This window comes from Strix aluco, chromosome 13 (assembly GCF_031877795.1).
Source record: "Strix aluco isolate bStrAlu1 chromosome 13, bStrAlu1.hap1, whole genome shotgun sequence".
NCBI lineage: Eukaryota > Metazoa > Chordata > Aves > Strigiformes > Strigidae > Strix > Strix aluco.
In genome coordinates this window covers 11,436,733-11,453,886 of record NC_133943.1, presented here as the reverse complement: position 1 = coordinate 11,453,886, position 17,154 = coordinate 11,436,733, and the positions used below count along the sequence as shown (strand labels likewise).

The 17,154-nt window shown below is 49.9% G+C and overlaps 1 protein-coding gene across 1 annotated transcript; it reads right to left on the bottom strand.

Moving 5' to 3' along the window:
• Window positions 1-12,403: 12,403 nt before the first annotated feature.
• On the bottom strand, window positions 12,404-15,156 carry NKX2-5 (NK2 homeobox 5). The gene is made up of 2 exons (XM_074838347.1): window positions 14,613-15,156; window positions 12,404-13,827 (listed from the first exon to the last, which is right to left on the bottom strand). The coding sequence occupies exons 1-2, from the start codon at window positions 14,905-14,907 to the stop codon at window positions 13,220-13,222; spliced, it is 903 nt and encodes a 300-aa protein (XP_074694448.1). The 5' UTR covers window positions 14,908-15,156; the 3' UTR covers window positions 12,404-13,219.
• Between the last annotated feature and the right edge of the window lie 1,998 nt (window positions 15,157-17,154).

Here is a 17,154-nt window from a genome sequence, read left to right as displayed (position 1 = left end):
CAACTATTAATACTACTTAATACTTACATGAGTCCTTTCATCTGGAAGGCATTGCCCAGGGAAGCAAGTACCATTCTCCCCTTTCTAAATATGGGAAAACTGTCACATCCAGCAGCTGTGTCTCATACTTGGGTTTAACATCTTCCCCTGAACCCTGCCAGGCTTGGCTCTCGGTCTGCCCTCTTGGTTTTTAACAGGACTTCATTTATTTGTGCTGCCGTAGCACCTAAACCTTGCACCCTGGCACCCAGGCCGTGCTGTCTTCTGTGTGGGCACACACGGGGCAGCGGTGATGCTCCTTCGCTGAGGTACCCGCGATGCTGGAAAATGGGTAGATTGATTATAGATCAATATAGACTGATAGATGCGAGGCAGGGAAGAGGTGATACTGGGCTGTGCAGGAGACAGTGGCAGCAGTTGCTGAACTGTTGCAGAGCGAAGGAAAGTTTTGAGAGGAGTGAGGAAAGGTTTCTGGAGGGAAGAAGGCTTTACATCTCTTTCTGACGAGTGTCCTTGCGCTGACAGGAAATCTGGAAAAATTTGATCACTGAGTCTGGCATTAATACCTCGATGCCACGAGGATGAAAGCAGAGGGACAGTCTCTGAAGGGCAGTGAATGCCACTAGCTCCGTGTTTCTGTGCTAATCACTGGCAAAGGTGAGGGAGGGAAAATCCTGGTGGCTGAATAAAGGTGCTGCCTGTCCTGGCATCCAATACAGCTGCAGGAGGTTGGGATGGGGTTGTTGATGTGCATGTGCATATGAATATCCAGCCAAAAATGCTTGGGATTAGTTTGCACGTGTTATTTTGCATTTTTTTCCTTTTTTTTTTTTTTTTTTTTTTTTTCCCCTGCAGTATAAATATACAGTTCCTACCCATCTTGGGCAGTGGTGGAGGTTTAGATTTTATACACACTTGTATTTACTTCACATTGAGGTTCTGTATGAAGAATGCGTTTTGACAAACCGATCGTTTATTCCAGAAACCACTAGGTAGCACTGTGAAATAAAGTTCTGCCGAGCCCCGCACCACTGCACCGCTTCCCTGCCCAGCTGGCCTCCGCAGAACAAAGACAATGCAAATTCCAGCATGTTTGGGCTCAGTGTGGGTAAAGATATCAAGGGGTGGTTTTAAAACTTTCTCCAGTATAGTTCCACAGTCACACGTGACAGAAACCAGCCATGATACAAATATCGCTATATATGCTCTTAGATGTTTTGGGCACTATTCGGCAAAATACTCCAGCACGTACCTACCCTCGGTGTGTGAGCTGCCTGCTTGTGCTGATGAAGCAGACCAGAGGCTCACACAGATAAAAGCCCCCATTTGGAAGCACAAATAAGTGTTATGTTTTGTTCTGCTTATAAGTGACTGTTAGCACCAAAACTCTGCAACACAGATGCTACAAACTTTTCTAAAATGAATCTTTGTGCTTTGACGGCGACAGCTGCATGTGATAGCCAAGATGTACTGTACTCAGATTTATTGCATGTTATTCTCATAATAAGCATTCTGCTCCCATGAAAAGTCTCTTTATTGGAATATAATTTTCTAATTTTAATAGAGAAATTATGAACAGAGTCTAATATATTAATTTTCAGTTTGATACTCAATTATTTTTGGTTTAACTCCGAGTTTCTCCTGTCTTGATAGGATTTATTAATTCCTATGACATCCATTCAATTTCTAATTTTCATTGGAATATACCACAAAGGAAAATGTGTTGTTTTGATTTAATGTTAAGGGTTATTCTTCCAAAGGAATGGAGTCAGCTAAAAATTGGGGTTTGATTATTAACTTGGTTTTATTAAAATTACTTTAGTTAGATCAGAGAAATACTTTGGATTTTTAATCCCAAAATTACTCTAAAAATAAAATTGGCAAGTCATCTATTTTAACTTTGAAGCTTCAACAAGTTAGTAAGTTAACTTTCTGCATTTTAACTTGACTTCATATAGTCAACTGTATACTAGCCTAACTGTAGAGCAGCTTATGCACGTTTATATTTAAATACCCAGCAGCTAACTGTAACGTGTGTGACCGCAACAGCACCATATCACTGCTTTTTAAAATTAGCCCTCGCTCTGGCTGCTGCAGGGAGAGGAGACATGATAAAGGGATTGAGCATCACGCTCTGCAATAACTGCTGGGCTTAAACGCTCAAGTTACAGAAACCCTGAGCTGCCACCGCTGCCGGAAAAGTCTGCATGGTCCCTGGCTTCAGGGATCACCGTGTGCATGCTGGTCATGGTCAAAGGGTTTGGAGAACTTCAGCATCAGTGTCAGCTGAGGAGCTGGAAATTAGGACAAGGAGATTATTTTTACGTATCTGCTATGGCTGTACCTAATGTAATGGTTTTTCTATCTGTGAAATCAGGCAATTGGACTAGCTGACTGGTGTAGGTCCCTTCCAAATGAACTATTCTATTCTAAAATAATTATGTTCATGAAAACATTTTTTGAGTTGGTTACAATTCACAACTATCAGGGAAATGCATGGAAAGTGCTGACCAAAAAGGACAAAGTGTTTGTACTAAAGGCTGTCTCTCGTCTCGTGTAAGCAAATTTAAGCTGAAACAAACGTCCTTATTTTGCTCTGACAAGGGCCTGAATTGCTTGATGTTTTCACCTTTTTATAGGTTTGGCCACCCTGGCTTACAGCAAAATAACATTGTGGCATCACCTGTTGCTCTAACGGTGTCTGTTAACACTTGCAGAGCGGTTGCTTTACCTTATCTGGTTACTTCTGCAACATCTGCAAGCAAGTTATGTGGTATTTTCATCCCTCTGAGGATTTATGGTGACCTCTTGGGGACCTTAATCATTGGATCAATACGCTTCTGACACCTGTAGATCAACATAAACTTGACCCTTGGTCTTGACAAATCTATCACCACAATGCCTTTTTTTTAAAGCAACCCTTTTGTGGGGAGTGGAGGGGGTTTGGGCTGGACGGAAACAGTGATGGTGGCAGGGCAGAGCCCCATCCGTCTCAAGGTCAAAAGTCAAAATGATAAAGGAAGCCCCCACCTGCAGTACCCGGGTGGAGTGCTGGGATAATGGGGGAGCGGCTCGGGCAAAGGTCGCTCCAGGCTTTTGGGGTACAGCCAGGTCTCCAGCAGGACTGATGACTCGCCGAGATGCTGGCCCTGTGGGCGATCCTGATGTCTGGGGAAGAGCTCTGTAAAACACCGTATTCGGTGAAAGCGCTGTTCCCCTCCTCGGGGGCTTCTGATAAGACGAGATCTGCTGCTTTAAAAAGCTACTGGTCGTGCTCATCCTATCTTTAGCTCGAGTCATCAGAAAGCGTTTTCTCTTTTGAAAAGTCAGTTCCTCTATGTGCAAAGACTTTCCTGCACTCGCTCCCTGCCCCATCCATTTATCCATCCAAGCACTCTGAAGCAGGGATTTCCATCTGTGCCTTTGCAGCCTGCCTGCCTTCAGTGGGTGATGGAGGACCCTCGTTCCTCACCTGAATTCTCTGCCTCTATAATGCAACACATGAGCTTAAATGACGGTCTCGAGATTCTGCATCAAATGAATGTCAGGGTTACAATTAAAATGGGGTCTTCCCAATTTCAAGATCTCACCAACTCTGAGCTTACTGAACAAAGCAAAGCAACAAGCAGTGCGTGCTGCAGCAATAATAAGCATAGGTAAAAAGAACCCTGCAGAACAGTGATTACAGCAAGGCTGTATTGTCACAGAGTGATTTTTTTATTAATTTTTTTTCCCCTAAAAGTTTTCCACGAGATGTCAGTGACTCAAAAATTTCCAAGTCATCAGTTCTGTTTTTAAGAAAAAATAAAAATACAGAATGAAGGCCTGTGGCCCACACTGTTTTTCTCAACTGATTCTGAACCTCCTCTAAATATTTTCATTTTCCCTCAGAAGGTGGGTGGGATGCTGCTATCCTCATTGATAAAACAGGGATGGTCTCAAAGGAGACTTTTGATTTGAAAGCATCTCACTAATGCATTTTGAAGAGGATGATGCTCTTCAACTGGCACACATCAAAATCTGCAAAATTTGTGTGATGTTATTTCATCTAAAAAAACCCAAAACAACAAGATGGTGTAAATGGGAACTAATTGCTTGAATGGCCTCTCCAGTCCCAGACACCTGTACCTCAGTCTAAATTTGACTTCTGTCATTTATGATCCCTGAGCATGTCACGTTGACTTCTGGATGAAAGGACCAAGTAGAGCTAATGAGTCCTAATGTCTTGATTTCAGCTGCAGTTGGAAACAGCTGTGTGAAGGGAAGGAACCTGCCTGGAAAATGAAAGAAATGGCCATCTGGGAGGCAGGGTGAGGAGGAGAAAATAGTCAGGAGACATTTCCTTCTGCTCTGCAATTAATCAGGATCTCTGTCTTTCAAGACAAATCTTGGAGGGCCAACTTGGCTTTCCTGGAGAAGAGTGCATTTTACTACTGGGAGCAAATAAATGTCTGACTTTGGCAAAATACCCTCTCTATTCTGTTTTGGTATACACTGAGGTTTGAACGGATCTAGCCCCAAAATAACTTTCTACACAAGATAAGTTGAGCATAGTGGCATTGACTTTCACCAGAAAAGCATCCTATGTCACCAGAACTGAGATCATGGCTTCTCTGTGCTATGAAGGGCCTTGAACTCAAGTTTGGGTCTGAATTACATAACGTTTAGAAGTATATTTGTATCCAGCCTTTGCTTTGGGAGCCCACTTGTTTCATTTAAAGGTTTTTAAGGCCAAAAAGGATAAATAAGATGGTCTGGCCTGATATCTTCTATGACATGTCTTCCTTCTTATGATTTCTTACCCCTCTGCTGTTTGAGTAGATAAAATAGCAGTATGGTACCTGCTATCCAGTATAGCTATCCTTGCAACAAACCTTGTGTAACTCTTGCCGTGACCAAGAAATTAGCATGTCAAATGCATTGGAGAAGAAACCTTCTGTATCATGGTAATGATGCGTGTATGCATTTGCACAGTGTAAGTAGATGGAGTCAGGGTAAAACTGGAGTTCCTGTACACCAGGGGTCCAAGGCACTGAGTTTTCATCTTCTAGAGAAAAATAAGGGAAGCTCTGGGTGTGTAAAAAGAAAACCATTTCTATTTGCCCAGTGATTTTTATGGGATTTAAAATAAGATTGCATCTGAAATGGATTATTTTATTCAGAAGTCTTCACTCCACCAGGGCTCAGTCACTGGTGCAGGAGCTTTGACACAAAACTCTGGGGTTTCAGCTCTAACACTCCCTGATCTTCTAAGTAACTTGAGTTAAATCCCTGTTTGTAGATATATCGTTTAATCAGCGCACGAAATGGTGGTCCCCGTAGCTTGTAGGGATGGTGGGGCTCAGATAAGTAACACGTGTGTGTGATGCTTTGAAATGCTAATCTGAAAGAACCAAAGAAGTCTAGTTCATTATTATTTTCTAATAGGACCCAAAATAGGTATTTGGTGGCTGTAGTCATCAGGTGTTGTGCATGCCCCGCTGCTCCCCCAGCGCAGGATGGGTTGCTGCCGCACAGGTTGATTTCAGTGTGTGTAATCTGGATGTGCTCTGTCAAAAGCCATCCGTCATCTCCTGTTGTGACCTTGTACCACCTGTCTGTCCCATGCAAGGCCAGCAATTAAAATGTAAGGTAATGAAGACAGCAAGACATGAAAGGGCTTGTCACTAGCTGATCAAAGGGGCAGAGCACAGTGTTTTCACAACCAGAATATCGAGACCAATAGGACTGGAAATGTGGTTAGGAAAAAAAGAAAAGCAAAGAGGATATTTGGAAATTAACCTACAACTGTCCCTGTCGTTCCAGTGTGCTGCACCAGGGGTGATTCTCTTGTGTGCTCTTACTTTTTTTTTTTTAGTGGGGTAAAATATCAAGTATTTACTTTCATCTTGTTACATGGGAAATAATCCTTGTGTGTATGAAAATGAAATGCTATAGATAATGTTACTGCCAAGGACTGAATAGGGAAATTTGGTTTCCCATTCTAATGCCTCATTGTGCAAGAAATCATTTAAGCTTAAGTTCTCAATGTGAAATACTGGTGGGCCCTAAATTGGTGTCTAACCAGAGAAATGTAGTCATCTCAGGCCTGGCTCTCAGAGGTGCCAATGACAAGCAGCTCTCACTGGTTTGTTTGGGGGTTTTTCTGTGTGCATCTAAAAGGAGAAATTAGCCCAAGGTCCCAGATGGGCATGCTTGGATGCCTGTGAGTGTTGGATGAGAGATATGGCAGAACATCTCTTTTTATAGAAGCAATTCCACTTTCATGTCTTTAGAACTAGGGTTAAGTAAAGCCATTTTTTTGGCATTGCTGAAAAGGGCTGTCTATAAAGATGCCAGTGAGGAACCTACATTCTAAGCATGGCTGTATGCATGGCGACTCTGTATGTTTAGTGGCTATAGGATGGGACTCTCACAATACCACTGATGTACAGGGTGTGGGTTGCTTTCTGGGCATGTAATTGGAAAGAAAAACTTGGATATACCCCGTAACCTAGAACAAGTATAAAAAGTCCTCTAACCCTCATAACCAGAAATAAATAGCAGAAGGATACTAGAGCCTCGGCATGGGAGGATGCCAGAAATGTAGCTGGGTGTCAGCATGTCCGTCTACTTCTACTCTGAGCCCTCGTACGCTGTCTGTGTTGGTATGAGAATCTTCAGTGGGATTAACCACGTCCGTAAAGTGAAGTGTGTGTAATTGCAGGATGGATCTGGACCTGTCTCTGTGGGTATGCAGCGGAGAGGGAAGCAGCAGCTGACACTGCACAATGCATAAAGCAGAACATGAAACTTCGAGTAACCAAGATTTATATTTTCCTTCCCTGAAACAGCGTAAATCATCTCCTTGATATCACTAGGACTGGCTTTCTGAAGCCAGGCAGCAGGAGTTCATTCTAATTTTTTGGTACTTAAAAATACAAGAAACTTACTTATTTGACTGAAATGAGTTTGAAATTTTTTTTTGTGGCCTGTTTTTTAACGGCTTCTCTTGATGACAGCCAGCCAGTACTGTGCACATGTCTGTACGCTGCACCTCCACTCACTGCAGCGACTGCTCTGAACGCAGCTTTTATTTTTCACTGATAGTAAGGAGTACAAAAAATCCTGGTCAGGAAGATGGGATTTGGGAGAAATTTCTAGGAGCCAGTACTGTGACTTATTCAAAGCTTATGCTGGAGGACAATGCAATCTATTTAGGAAACGTCTGCTGTGCTAAAATAAACTATGGTATATTCTTGCGGCAGCAGAATGCACCAAATCCTATTCCAAATATGCAGAACACCTAGAAAATGTTTCTGAGGGTAGGTGTTTTTAACTGTGGAAGTTAATAACAACCAGATTTGTTGGTTCTAGGGCTAAAACTCTAAACTGCCTTTCTAAATTATGTTTGTTATGTTTCTTACTAAGTGGTAGTTAGAGCAGTGCACAGAATTTGAAATCCCTGACAAACTTGCTTTTCTTTTCCTATTTGAGCCTGTTAACTCCTCCTGACCTTGCCCATTGTACAGTAGAGTCATTCATGCTTGTTTCTCCTTCAGTCTACCCATCTCCACAAATAGTAATTTAGCTCCAGGATGTCTCCAAAAAGACCAATTAATTTTATCCAACCCTAAGAAATAAAATTATTTTGGCCACTAAGGTATTCTGCCCCTTTGCAAGTTAGTTTTTCTTTTGGATGACTAATTTTTCCAGCACATCAAACTAAGCAAGTATTGAGTGATCTCTGCAAATTGTATTGGTGAACGCCTGCACTTGCATGGCCCTTGCTTACAGTTGTGTAGGAATGAGGGTCTGCCCATGCTGAGCCAATTGCAAATTGATGCCCCTCCCTAATGGAGGTGGAAAAAGTGCCCAGATCTCCTGACTTAGACCTGTGGTTTAGCCGTTTGCCCATGCTGCTTTGCTGACATGGAAAAATGTTATTTTAAGCAGGGATGACTTAACAGATATGTTATAGTCTTGGTGGAGTCAGTGCATCAATTGGTCAGCACACAGAGCTGGTTTAAAAATGCCCTGCTTTGCTTTTCTGAATTTTTGCCTCTCTTCCTGGGCTTCTGTCAGCTTCTCCTCCTGCTCAGTTTCTGGGAAACAGTTTATTTTCTGTCTTATCCCGCCTCTTAGCGTATTCATCCAGACTCTATTAACATGATTTGTATGTGATTTGCAGTTCTTTACACAAAGACGGAGAAACTCACCTATTTTTACTCATCTCAGGCAGCCCATCAGCTCTAGTAACCATTTCAAGCAACAGTCCGGGGCAAGTCTGTGCAGTACTACAATAGAAATGGTAGAGATGCATTAAAACTGGTCGATTAGCTAAGGCACAGTGGTACCAACCTTCACTGTAGCTAGAAGCAGCAGCAATAATCTAGTTCAGCTGGTGCTTTTGCTCAGTGTTTTCTGGGGACTGCAGTGAGAAGTGAGAAGCTGGGAGTTTGAGATCCTTTAAGATCCCATGTTGGTACCTAGAAGGAAAAATCTGTGTGGATCAGTGCACTACCCATGAAATGGAGGAAGCAGTAAGGATGACACCTCTGTTGAGGCTGGATTGGGGTTTGTACTAAAATAATCAAGCAAGATGTTTTGAGAGAGGAAAAGCTGGTGGAAAAAGCCCACTGGAATTCTCTTTGGTGTGGAAGTGAACTAGGGAGAGGTTAGGAAAGGCCTGTGGCTGATTGACTGCTCCGAGGATGGGGCTTTCTGACTGAATGATGCTCTCGAGTAGCAGGGTTTAAAATGACTGCAGGAGACGGGTTGTGATTTTCAAGTAACTTATTCCATGTCACTTTGCTAAACCTTGATTGATTAACTTTCAAAAATATATATTGCCAGTGCTTGATTTCCTATTAGGAGAAATCTCCACTTCCCTCTCCTTCTGCATCAAAATGTAGCATTAAGTTTGCGTTGCAGTCAATAACTAACCAGCCAGGAATGAAAACTCGGACTCCAGCCTGAAAGCCCATCCCTTTCTCACTTTGGAGACAACGTGGACTAGCATTTTAAAGGTGTTGATTCTTCTTAATAATCCCCACTAACAAGAAATCACTTACTGCTGATATTGATCTAAACTGGTGTCAGTGAGATGAATTAGAAGCAGGGGGCTAGGGAGAGAGGGTTGTTGATCTGTTGTTTTCCTGCTGGGCTTCTCAGGGACATTGAAACATTTAGCTAATTCCTGCCAGGACCATATCTCCTTGTTTTCTGACTCCAGAGAATAACTTTCTATGTGAAAACTCCTTGAACTTAAGGAATAAAATTCTGGCCACAGATACAATTTAGGAACTGCAGGGTTATTGTTTGAGAAAAACAATTACTTAAGTTCCTACAAAACTGCTAAAGGCGAGGGATTTGGTATCAGTCCCTTACAGCTGACAACTTTTTCCTGTACAAATTGTGTGAATTCCAAACAGTTTGTATAAACCTACCATACGCAGTTTGTCTCAAGAAGACAAGCGGTGCTGAGCTGCACTTGCCCTGTTACCTTCAGGTGGAGTTGGGGCACTGAATTCTTCTAAAAAAGCTGGTCTAAAACAGAGAAATCAATGCCAGTGCCAGACTGCGTAATCCAAAAAAAAGCTGAGGCAAGGACAGTGAGATCAAATCCAAGTGCAAATCTTAGAAAACCCATTTTCCTACACCCCTTAGCATGTCCCCAAACACTGAGAAAATGTCTGATTTCAGGTTCCCTGTGGAAACGCCAGTATCCTGCACTTTCCTCTGGAATAATGTTTTCTAGGCACAGGCTTTTCATATTGCTCTATAGATGTGAAACACTGCGAGCTTAGGCGGAGAAATAAGGCATTCAGTTTTTCTAAGCCTTTGAGAAGACTGGACTGGGGAGAGCACATCACCATGCTGTGGTGTGTGCCAACAGCCTGGGTGCCTTTGGAAGTCCTGGGGAGACCTTTTACCGCCGCCTGACCCTGGTGGCTGTACTGGCTGCAGAGGCTGTTCCTGTGGGGAGCTGCAGCCGGAGGTGAGGCAGACCTGGAAGAGCAGGATTGGTAGCAATGGGGTGTCTGTGCATGTGAAGACAGTGAGCCCCCCTTGGCCAGAATCAGTGTGCTGGGGGTTAATTCCTACTGTATATCTCTCTTGCACTTCCTCTTAATCCAGCTAATGAAAGGTCTTTAACCGTGCCTCACTCTGCGGCTGCTGGTGCCTCTGCCAGAGCTGGGCTGCCGCACTGCGCTCAGCCTCGGCCAGCTGCGGCTGTGGCCTCTGCCTAAATTGCTTTCTGAACTGGCTCCAAGGCTCCGGCTGCTGTTCCAGGCTCCTGTCTTATGCTGCCATGCATCTGCTTGTGATGCAATTCCCACAGGAATGGGGGAGTGTGTGAGCAGCGGTGTGGGCAGGGGCTGTAGTACGTCCATCCCTACTGAGAATGAGCACAGCGCAGTCCTGGAAATGAGACCCAAAGCTGGTGCCCTGAACAGCCTCTGCAGAGCAACAGCAGGCTAAATCCCACTGGACAGTCGGATTCCCTGATAGCTGTGGCTCTGAGATATTATGGGAGGAAGATAAACAGATTTGAAGAAATTAAGGGATCTGAGGAAGGGGATGGATGTTCGGAGTATGTGGAGAGTGATTCTGTGTTGATGTGTGGAATTACTTTTTCCTGTGGCTTTTCCTGGACTCTCAGTGCAATCCATCTTGGTAGACCACTTAATAAAGGGCCCTACTCAGGTCCAACTTCTGAAGGCAGCTGTTCAAGTTTTAGCTAAATCTTATTGCTTTCCCTCATGTTAACTCAGGTCTTGTCCTGTCTCCTGAGGGCTCCCTGCGAGCTCTAATCCTGGCCAGGCTCTGCAGTGGCAGGGTCCAACTGCCAGTGATACCAGAGTCACAGAGTGGGATGGCAGAATTGTGCCCATTTTACAGATCAGGCAAACCAAGGCACCAAACTACAACTTCCCCACAGCATCCAACAGTGGCAGAGTTTAAACCCAGCTTTCTCCTGCCCCCTCCCGTGCTCTTTGCCGGGGGCTCTCAGGAAGGTAGACACCCTTGGCCCTCTTAGAGCAGAGTATTTTCTGGCAAACTTGCTGCCTCTCTGCCATCTGCTGAAGTCTGTGTGTCCTTCCAGTGCAAAGCCTGTGTGGGAAGAAGGCAAAAGTCATCATGCAGCCAGTGATGCCAGAATCGTAGAGGTTTCAAATGAGGAGAAGTAGCCTTTACTTCTTCCTGGGCTGCACAGCTGTGGGGCTGGCCCCAGCTCCTGTGCACTTAGGGCAGGCAGCTTCGGGCTGGCAGGCTCTGGTCCCCTTTGTTGTAACAGACCCAGTGTCCCTCTGCCTCTCCGGGGTAAGTGCCCCCGAGGCAGACTGTCCTGGGGAGTGGCAGAAGGCCACCCTCTGCCCAGCCCTGAGCTCCAGACAGGTGTCTACGCCCCACGCTGCATTAGGAGCTTTGTGAGCAGCACCCAGGGCTCCTCTTCCATTTGCAGAGATAGGAAGGAGGTCGGAGCTCCTTATCTCTGCAATCCTACCTCGGGGGCCATGTGAGGTTGGTCCCCTTGGGAAGGAGGGAGAGAGGCTGCAGGCATCTTCCATTCACCGGCAGCCTTTCATCCTCTGTCCCAGGGCCACAGCCACCCTGTCTCCATCCCTGTTTACTGATGGGGCCGATATGGCCGAGGCAGGAGAGGTTGCAGGTTCCCCTAATCGCCTTGTCACCGGGCCGGACAATCTCAGACACTCGGAGGATGTTTTGACTGCGCTGAATTACAATGTTTGTTGTTTCTCACTCCCAATAATTGACATTTGATAGCGACTACTGTAAAAGCGGCCGAGAAGCTGGGGCTGAGGCAGAGGAGAGGAGGGAGCCGGGCCGTGGGGAGCCCCGCTCGCTGCCCTTGGGCAGTTTGGGGGCAGGTGGGGGGTCCTTTGCCCCTCTTCCCCGTGGGGACAGGGTGCGGAGGGGCTGCGGAAACATCCCGCGGATGCGCTGGGGGCAGTTCCCCCCCGGCAAAGCCCACTCCCCCTTGGTTCATGACTTGGGGTGTTGGTACCCCCCTCTGCAGGGATGACCCCAGCCGCTCGCCCCCTGCTCCCGGAGACTCGGGGCGACGGGGAGCAACGGGGCCGGCCCCGACCCCAGCCCGGGGGGGATGGACAGGCCACGGCCGGTGCATAGCGGTCTGGCCGGGCTGTGGGCTCAAAAAAGCGGCTTTTAAATTATTTTTGAGTCACTTGTCTCCCTCATCTGACCGAGACGTGACAAATACAAGCACCCGTTTTGCAGGCGTCCGAACGGGAATTGCTGAAGTTACGGGAGGGCTACACAAAGCCGGGGGGGGACGAGGACCGGCAGGGAAAGCCTCCCGGAGCGGCGTGGGCTGCCGTGGCCGGGGGATGCCGGGGGGGCCCGGGCCGCGCAAGGAACGCCAGGGACGCGCAGGGTGAAGCCACTCTCTTTAATGACAACTCGCTGACCTCCATCAGCTTGTACAGCAAAGGGAAACACGTACGACGGGGCGGCGGGGCGAGGGGCGGGCAGTGCATTTCAATACTAACTCACGTTTTAGTGCATAACCCTACGGGGACCTGGCAGGTCGGAGTGTCGGTATTCCTCGGCCGGGGTGGGGTGGGGGGGGTCTGTCCTCATCCGTGCGCTGCTGAGAGCCGCAGCCGAGGCCGCCGTTAGCAGCCTCGAAATGGGGGAGACGTGGGGGCTGGCGAGATGCTGAACTGGCCGGACAGCGGGGACCGTACGGGAAGTGCAAAAATTAAATGTGGATCTCAATAATAATTACTATAGAGTAAAAATTCAAAACAAAACCAAAACAAACAAACAAAAAACCCCTCACCAAACCAAAACGAGAATTGCAGGGTTTGGCTAGCTGCTGTTGGAAAAGAGTCAAGCAAAATGACCGGCTGCTTTGTAGGAAGGAAGGAGCGGAATTACCGGGGCGAAGACCCCGCTGGAAGAGGGAGCGAGAGGGGCCGGGAGCTGTGGGCAGCGCCGACCCTCCCTGCACGGTGCCCGCCTGGCCCCGCACGAAATACCGAAGACCTCCCCGCTGGAAATGGCCGCCACGCTAGTGAGAACTCCTCCGGGATGCTACACTGAACTGTCCTCATCCCCCCCTCCTCTCCCCGCAGTCTGGAAATGTCCCGAGACCGGCTCGCAGGCGCGGCCGCAGCCCCTCCGGCCCCGGGGTCTCCCCGGTGGCCGCGGTCCACGGCGGGGAGCAGGCTGGGGGCCGAGAGCGGCTCTACCAGGCTCGGATCCCGTGCAAGGTGGAGATCCCCGCGTTCCCCTGCGGGATGGGCGTCTGCACTGAATTCAAGTCCCCCACGCTGAAGTTCATGAAGTTGTTGCCGGCCGCCGAGGGCTGCACCGTCTGCATGGACGGGTAGTTGCAGTTGTAGTTGGCGTTGCAGGCGGGGCTGTTGTAGTTAGTGTACGCGGGGTAGGCGTTGTAGCTATAGGGGTTAATGCTGACATTGTACGGCGAACTGTAGGGAGAGGACTCCCCCAGGCAGGGCTTCCCATCGCGCACCAGCACCGGCACCGCTATCCGCCGGGGGGGAGGGATGCCCACCATTTCCAGGGTCTGATCCTGTCTCTGCCTTTTGCATTTATACCTTCGATTCTGGAACCAAATTTTCACCTGGGTGGAGGTGAGCTTTAGGACGTTAGCTAGATGGTCTCTCTCGGGAGCGGAGAGGTATTTCTGCTGCTTGAACCTTCTTTCCAGTTCGTAGACTTGGGCTTGAGAAAAGAGGACGCGAGGTTTCCTCCTTTTCCTCTGTCTGGGGCGCTCGGGATCTTCCAGGTCTCTTTTTTCCTGCTCCAGGCTCTTGTGCAGGGAACAGAGTTCTGCAGCAAAATAAACGGGCAAAGGAAAAAGGGGGAGGAAAACAAATGTGCAAAAAAACCATAAAGGATTCTTCAATAAACCGCGTGCACCGTGAGCGAGTCCCGGCCCTTCCCCGGCCTCGCTGTGCCTCGGCCCCGCAGGCCGCCGCGGCGACCCGCTCCTGCGGCAGCGGGACTGGCCCTGCCCCGCTCTTTAAGTCCGGCTTTAGCAATTTTCCGACGGTCTCTTTTTGTTTGTTTGAAAACGAGGATGCTCCGTGCACTGATTTGAGCAGCGCCGGCCTGTGCCACAGCCTGGATTCATCGCGTGTAGCTCTTGTACTGAATCCCACCCCCACCCCATGGGCTCACACTCAGCCGAGCGAATTAGAAATTAGATTTGTCGCCTCATTTCTGGACGAGCTCGAGACCTCGCGTACCGTCCCGCAGCCCTGCCCGTCCCGCGGGGCGGCCGCCCCGGCCCCGTCCGGGGGAGCCGCGGGGGTTTGGGGCCGGGCTCAGTGGGACGCTCCCCGCGTGGGTCTGTCCCGCGCCCGCACCGCGGGCCTGGGAGAGGATGAAGATGCTCTTCCCCCCGTCCCCGGGCCCCGAGGTCGGGCGCGGTGCCTCCCGCCCGCCGCCCCGCACTGTTCCCCCTTCCCCCGCCGCCCCGCGGGGGCCCAAACCGCCCTCGGCCGAGCACCCAGCCCGGGGCTGGGGGTCACCTTCCCCCTGCCCTCCCTTTTTCTCAGTTTGGAGGCCACCGGCGAGCCCCGGCCGGCACCCTCGTCACTCTCTGCCTTTACCTTTCTTGTCGGCCTTGGCCTCCTTGGCCGAGTCCATCTCCACGTAGCTTTTAACGTAGTAAGAGCCGGGGAAGGCGGCGGCGGGTTTGGCCGGGTGCGCCTCGGGCAGCTCCTGCCGCAGGTCGGGCAGCGCCGGGGGCTCGGCGCTGTACACCTCCTGCTTGAAGGTGGCCAGCATGCAGGAGGGGGAGGACAGCGAGGAAAGCTCCATGGAGGCCAGGCCGCCCTGATGCTGTTCCAGGTTCAAAATATCCTTCACCGAGAAGGGTGTCGTTGTCACAGGGCTAGGAAACATTGCGGAGGAGAGCGGGGCAGCGGCCGGAGCCCAGGGTCATGGAAAAGTGGGTGAGGAGCAGCCAACGTGGAGCAGTGGTGGAGCTCACGGAGGGGGCACATAGCATTCCCGCGGGTAGCCTTGACTTGTGCACTGGAGGCAGGTAGGACCAGACCATAAGGGAAGGGAAGGAGGGACTAGACAGTTTTTGGGTGACTTTAGCTTTCTATTGGCCAACATTGCAGTGATGGTATGAGAGATGCAAAGTTCCATGTCACCTAATATAGTAATACATCTCAAAAACATCCCCACTCATTTAAAGGGGCGGCACTGTATTTATCCAGCTTTTCGCCGCTGAGTTTGTTGATCCATTAAAAAAAAAATCCAGAATGGCCTAATGTGTACAAAGCCACTATCTGATGCCATCTATCATACAGTCAGATTAAATAAACAGGCCGGGAGGAAACCATCAACCAAATATGTGCTGATTTTTTTTTTTTTTTTAAGCGAGGGAACGGAGGTTTCGTTTTTAGTATTCTGCAATATCCGATCACAGGAACTAGAAAACGGGAGTTCAGTGTTGTGTGAAGCACACTCAAGATTTATACGGCTATTCTGAAGCAGCATAACGCCCGCAAAATCCAGCTGATAGGAACTGTTTTGGGGCTCTCCCCTGCTTGGCTTTGGAGGGGGAAATTCTGCCGGTTGGGTTTCCCCCCCGCCTGTTTGTAAAGTTTTCAGACAAAAAACCAGCACTGTCTGAAAACAAAACCAAACCAACCCCGCGGGTTGCAAAATATACGGGGGTCCTGGGGCCAGAGAGGAGCAAGTCAAAGCAACCGGCCGCTGGGCTGCGGCCGGGAGCCGGGGGCGAGCCCCGGTACGGCGGGTCCCCGCAGACCCCCGGATTCACGGGGCAGAAGTGGGAGCTCATTAATTTAACGCGCTTGGAGTCGCTAAAATAAAACTTGGCGGGAAAGTCGCAGGTTGAGGAGGGGCTTTACGGCGTTTTCTGGCTTTGGGGGGCGAGGGAACAAAAATAAAAATAAAAAGGATCTCCTCTAGCGCCTTCTTGGGTGCGGCCCGGCCGGCTGCGAGAGGCGCGGGGCTCGGCCGCCCCCTCTGAGCCCCGGCTCGGCGGGAGATGAGGCAGGGCCGGGGGGGGCGGTGAGCTGGGGGGTCCCTGGGCCGGGCCCTGCCCGGGGAAGCCGCAGGGTCGCAGGGTGAGTTTTGCAAATCCTTCCTCCTCCCGCAGACGGAGGAAGCCCTCCGGGGCGGGTGGAATGCGGGCACCTGCCCTGTCCGGGCTGCTCCTTCCTGAACGTACCTGCTGCTGTCCCCCCTCCCACTCCCCCCGTGATTCTGCGTCTCGGCACCCTCGGGTTCCCTTCTGGGGAATTTTTGCGGACGATGCTGTGACTTTCGTCCCGCTCTCCGGGGATGGGGCCGGTGCAGCAGCAGTCCCGGCGCTCGCAGCCTCTGATGTCCCGGGAGCGGTTTGTTCGCGAACCAGACCCGGATCTTGCGATGACAGTTGGAGCGGTTCGTGTGCGCGGGGAGGCTGAAATATCGCTATTTACCGGGGGGGGGGAGCGGCCAAGAGGCCGTCTCGCTCCTCGTGGCTGCGCTTCCTGCGGCCTTCCCGGGGAAACGGCTCGGAGGGGATTTTCCTCGGTTGCAGGAAAAGGGGTGAAGTGCCCGGGAAAGGTGGCGGCAGCCCGGCTCGGGAGAGGGGCCTACGGCGGGACTTTGCCGGGTGTCTGCGGCCCCCCTCGCCCCCTGCACCGCCCGGTGATCTTTCTAACCTCGTTGCCTCCATTTTATTACAAGCTAATCGGGACAGGTTAGATAAATACTGAAACGACAGAGGGACCCCGCTTCTCCCCCCTGCCGCTCCCCATCCAGACCCGCGGCCGCAGGTTCTCCTGCCCGGGTGGCACCCACCTCCCTCGGGACGGGAGAAACAGGGTCCGGCGCTCCCCTCCTCCACCCTGGGCCCAACCCGGAGGTCCCTCTCCGCCCGGTGAAACCGGAGGGGAAAGAGGCCCCGAGCGGGTGGGGGTCCGGGGCGGGGGAAGAGCTGCCGGCTGGGAACGGAGGACGGGCCGGCTTCCCCCGGAGCCCCGATCACACGGCGGCTCCCGATCGATGTGGGCCCGGCTGCAGAGGGTGGAAGTGATTAATTGAACGATAAGCCGGAGCTATCATTTGGAATGTCATTAATGCGTCGGGGAGACATTCATTGGAGACAGACAGCGTTATCTCCGC

Bases quoted from the DNA above. Each gene is read 5' to 3' on its own strand.
- NKX2-5 (XM_074838347.1), bottom strand. From the start codon at position 14,907: ATGTTTCCTAGCCCTGTGACAACGACACCCTTCTCGGTGAAGGATATT. The intron at 13,828-14,612 runs GTAAAGGCAGAG...ATTTTGCTGCAG, and splicing joins GGCCAAGGCCGACAAGAAAG to AACTCTGTTCCCTGCACAAG.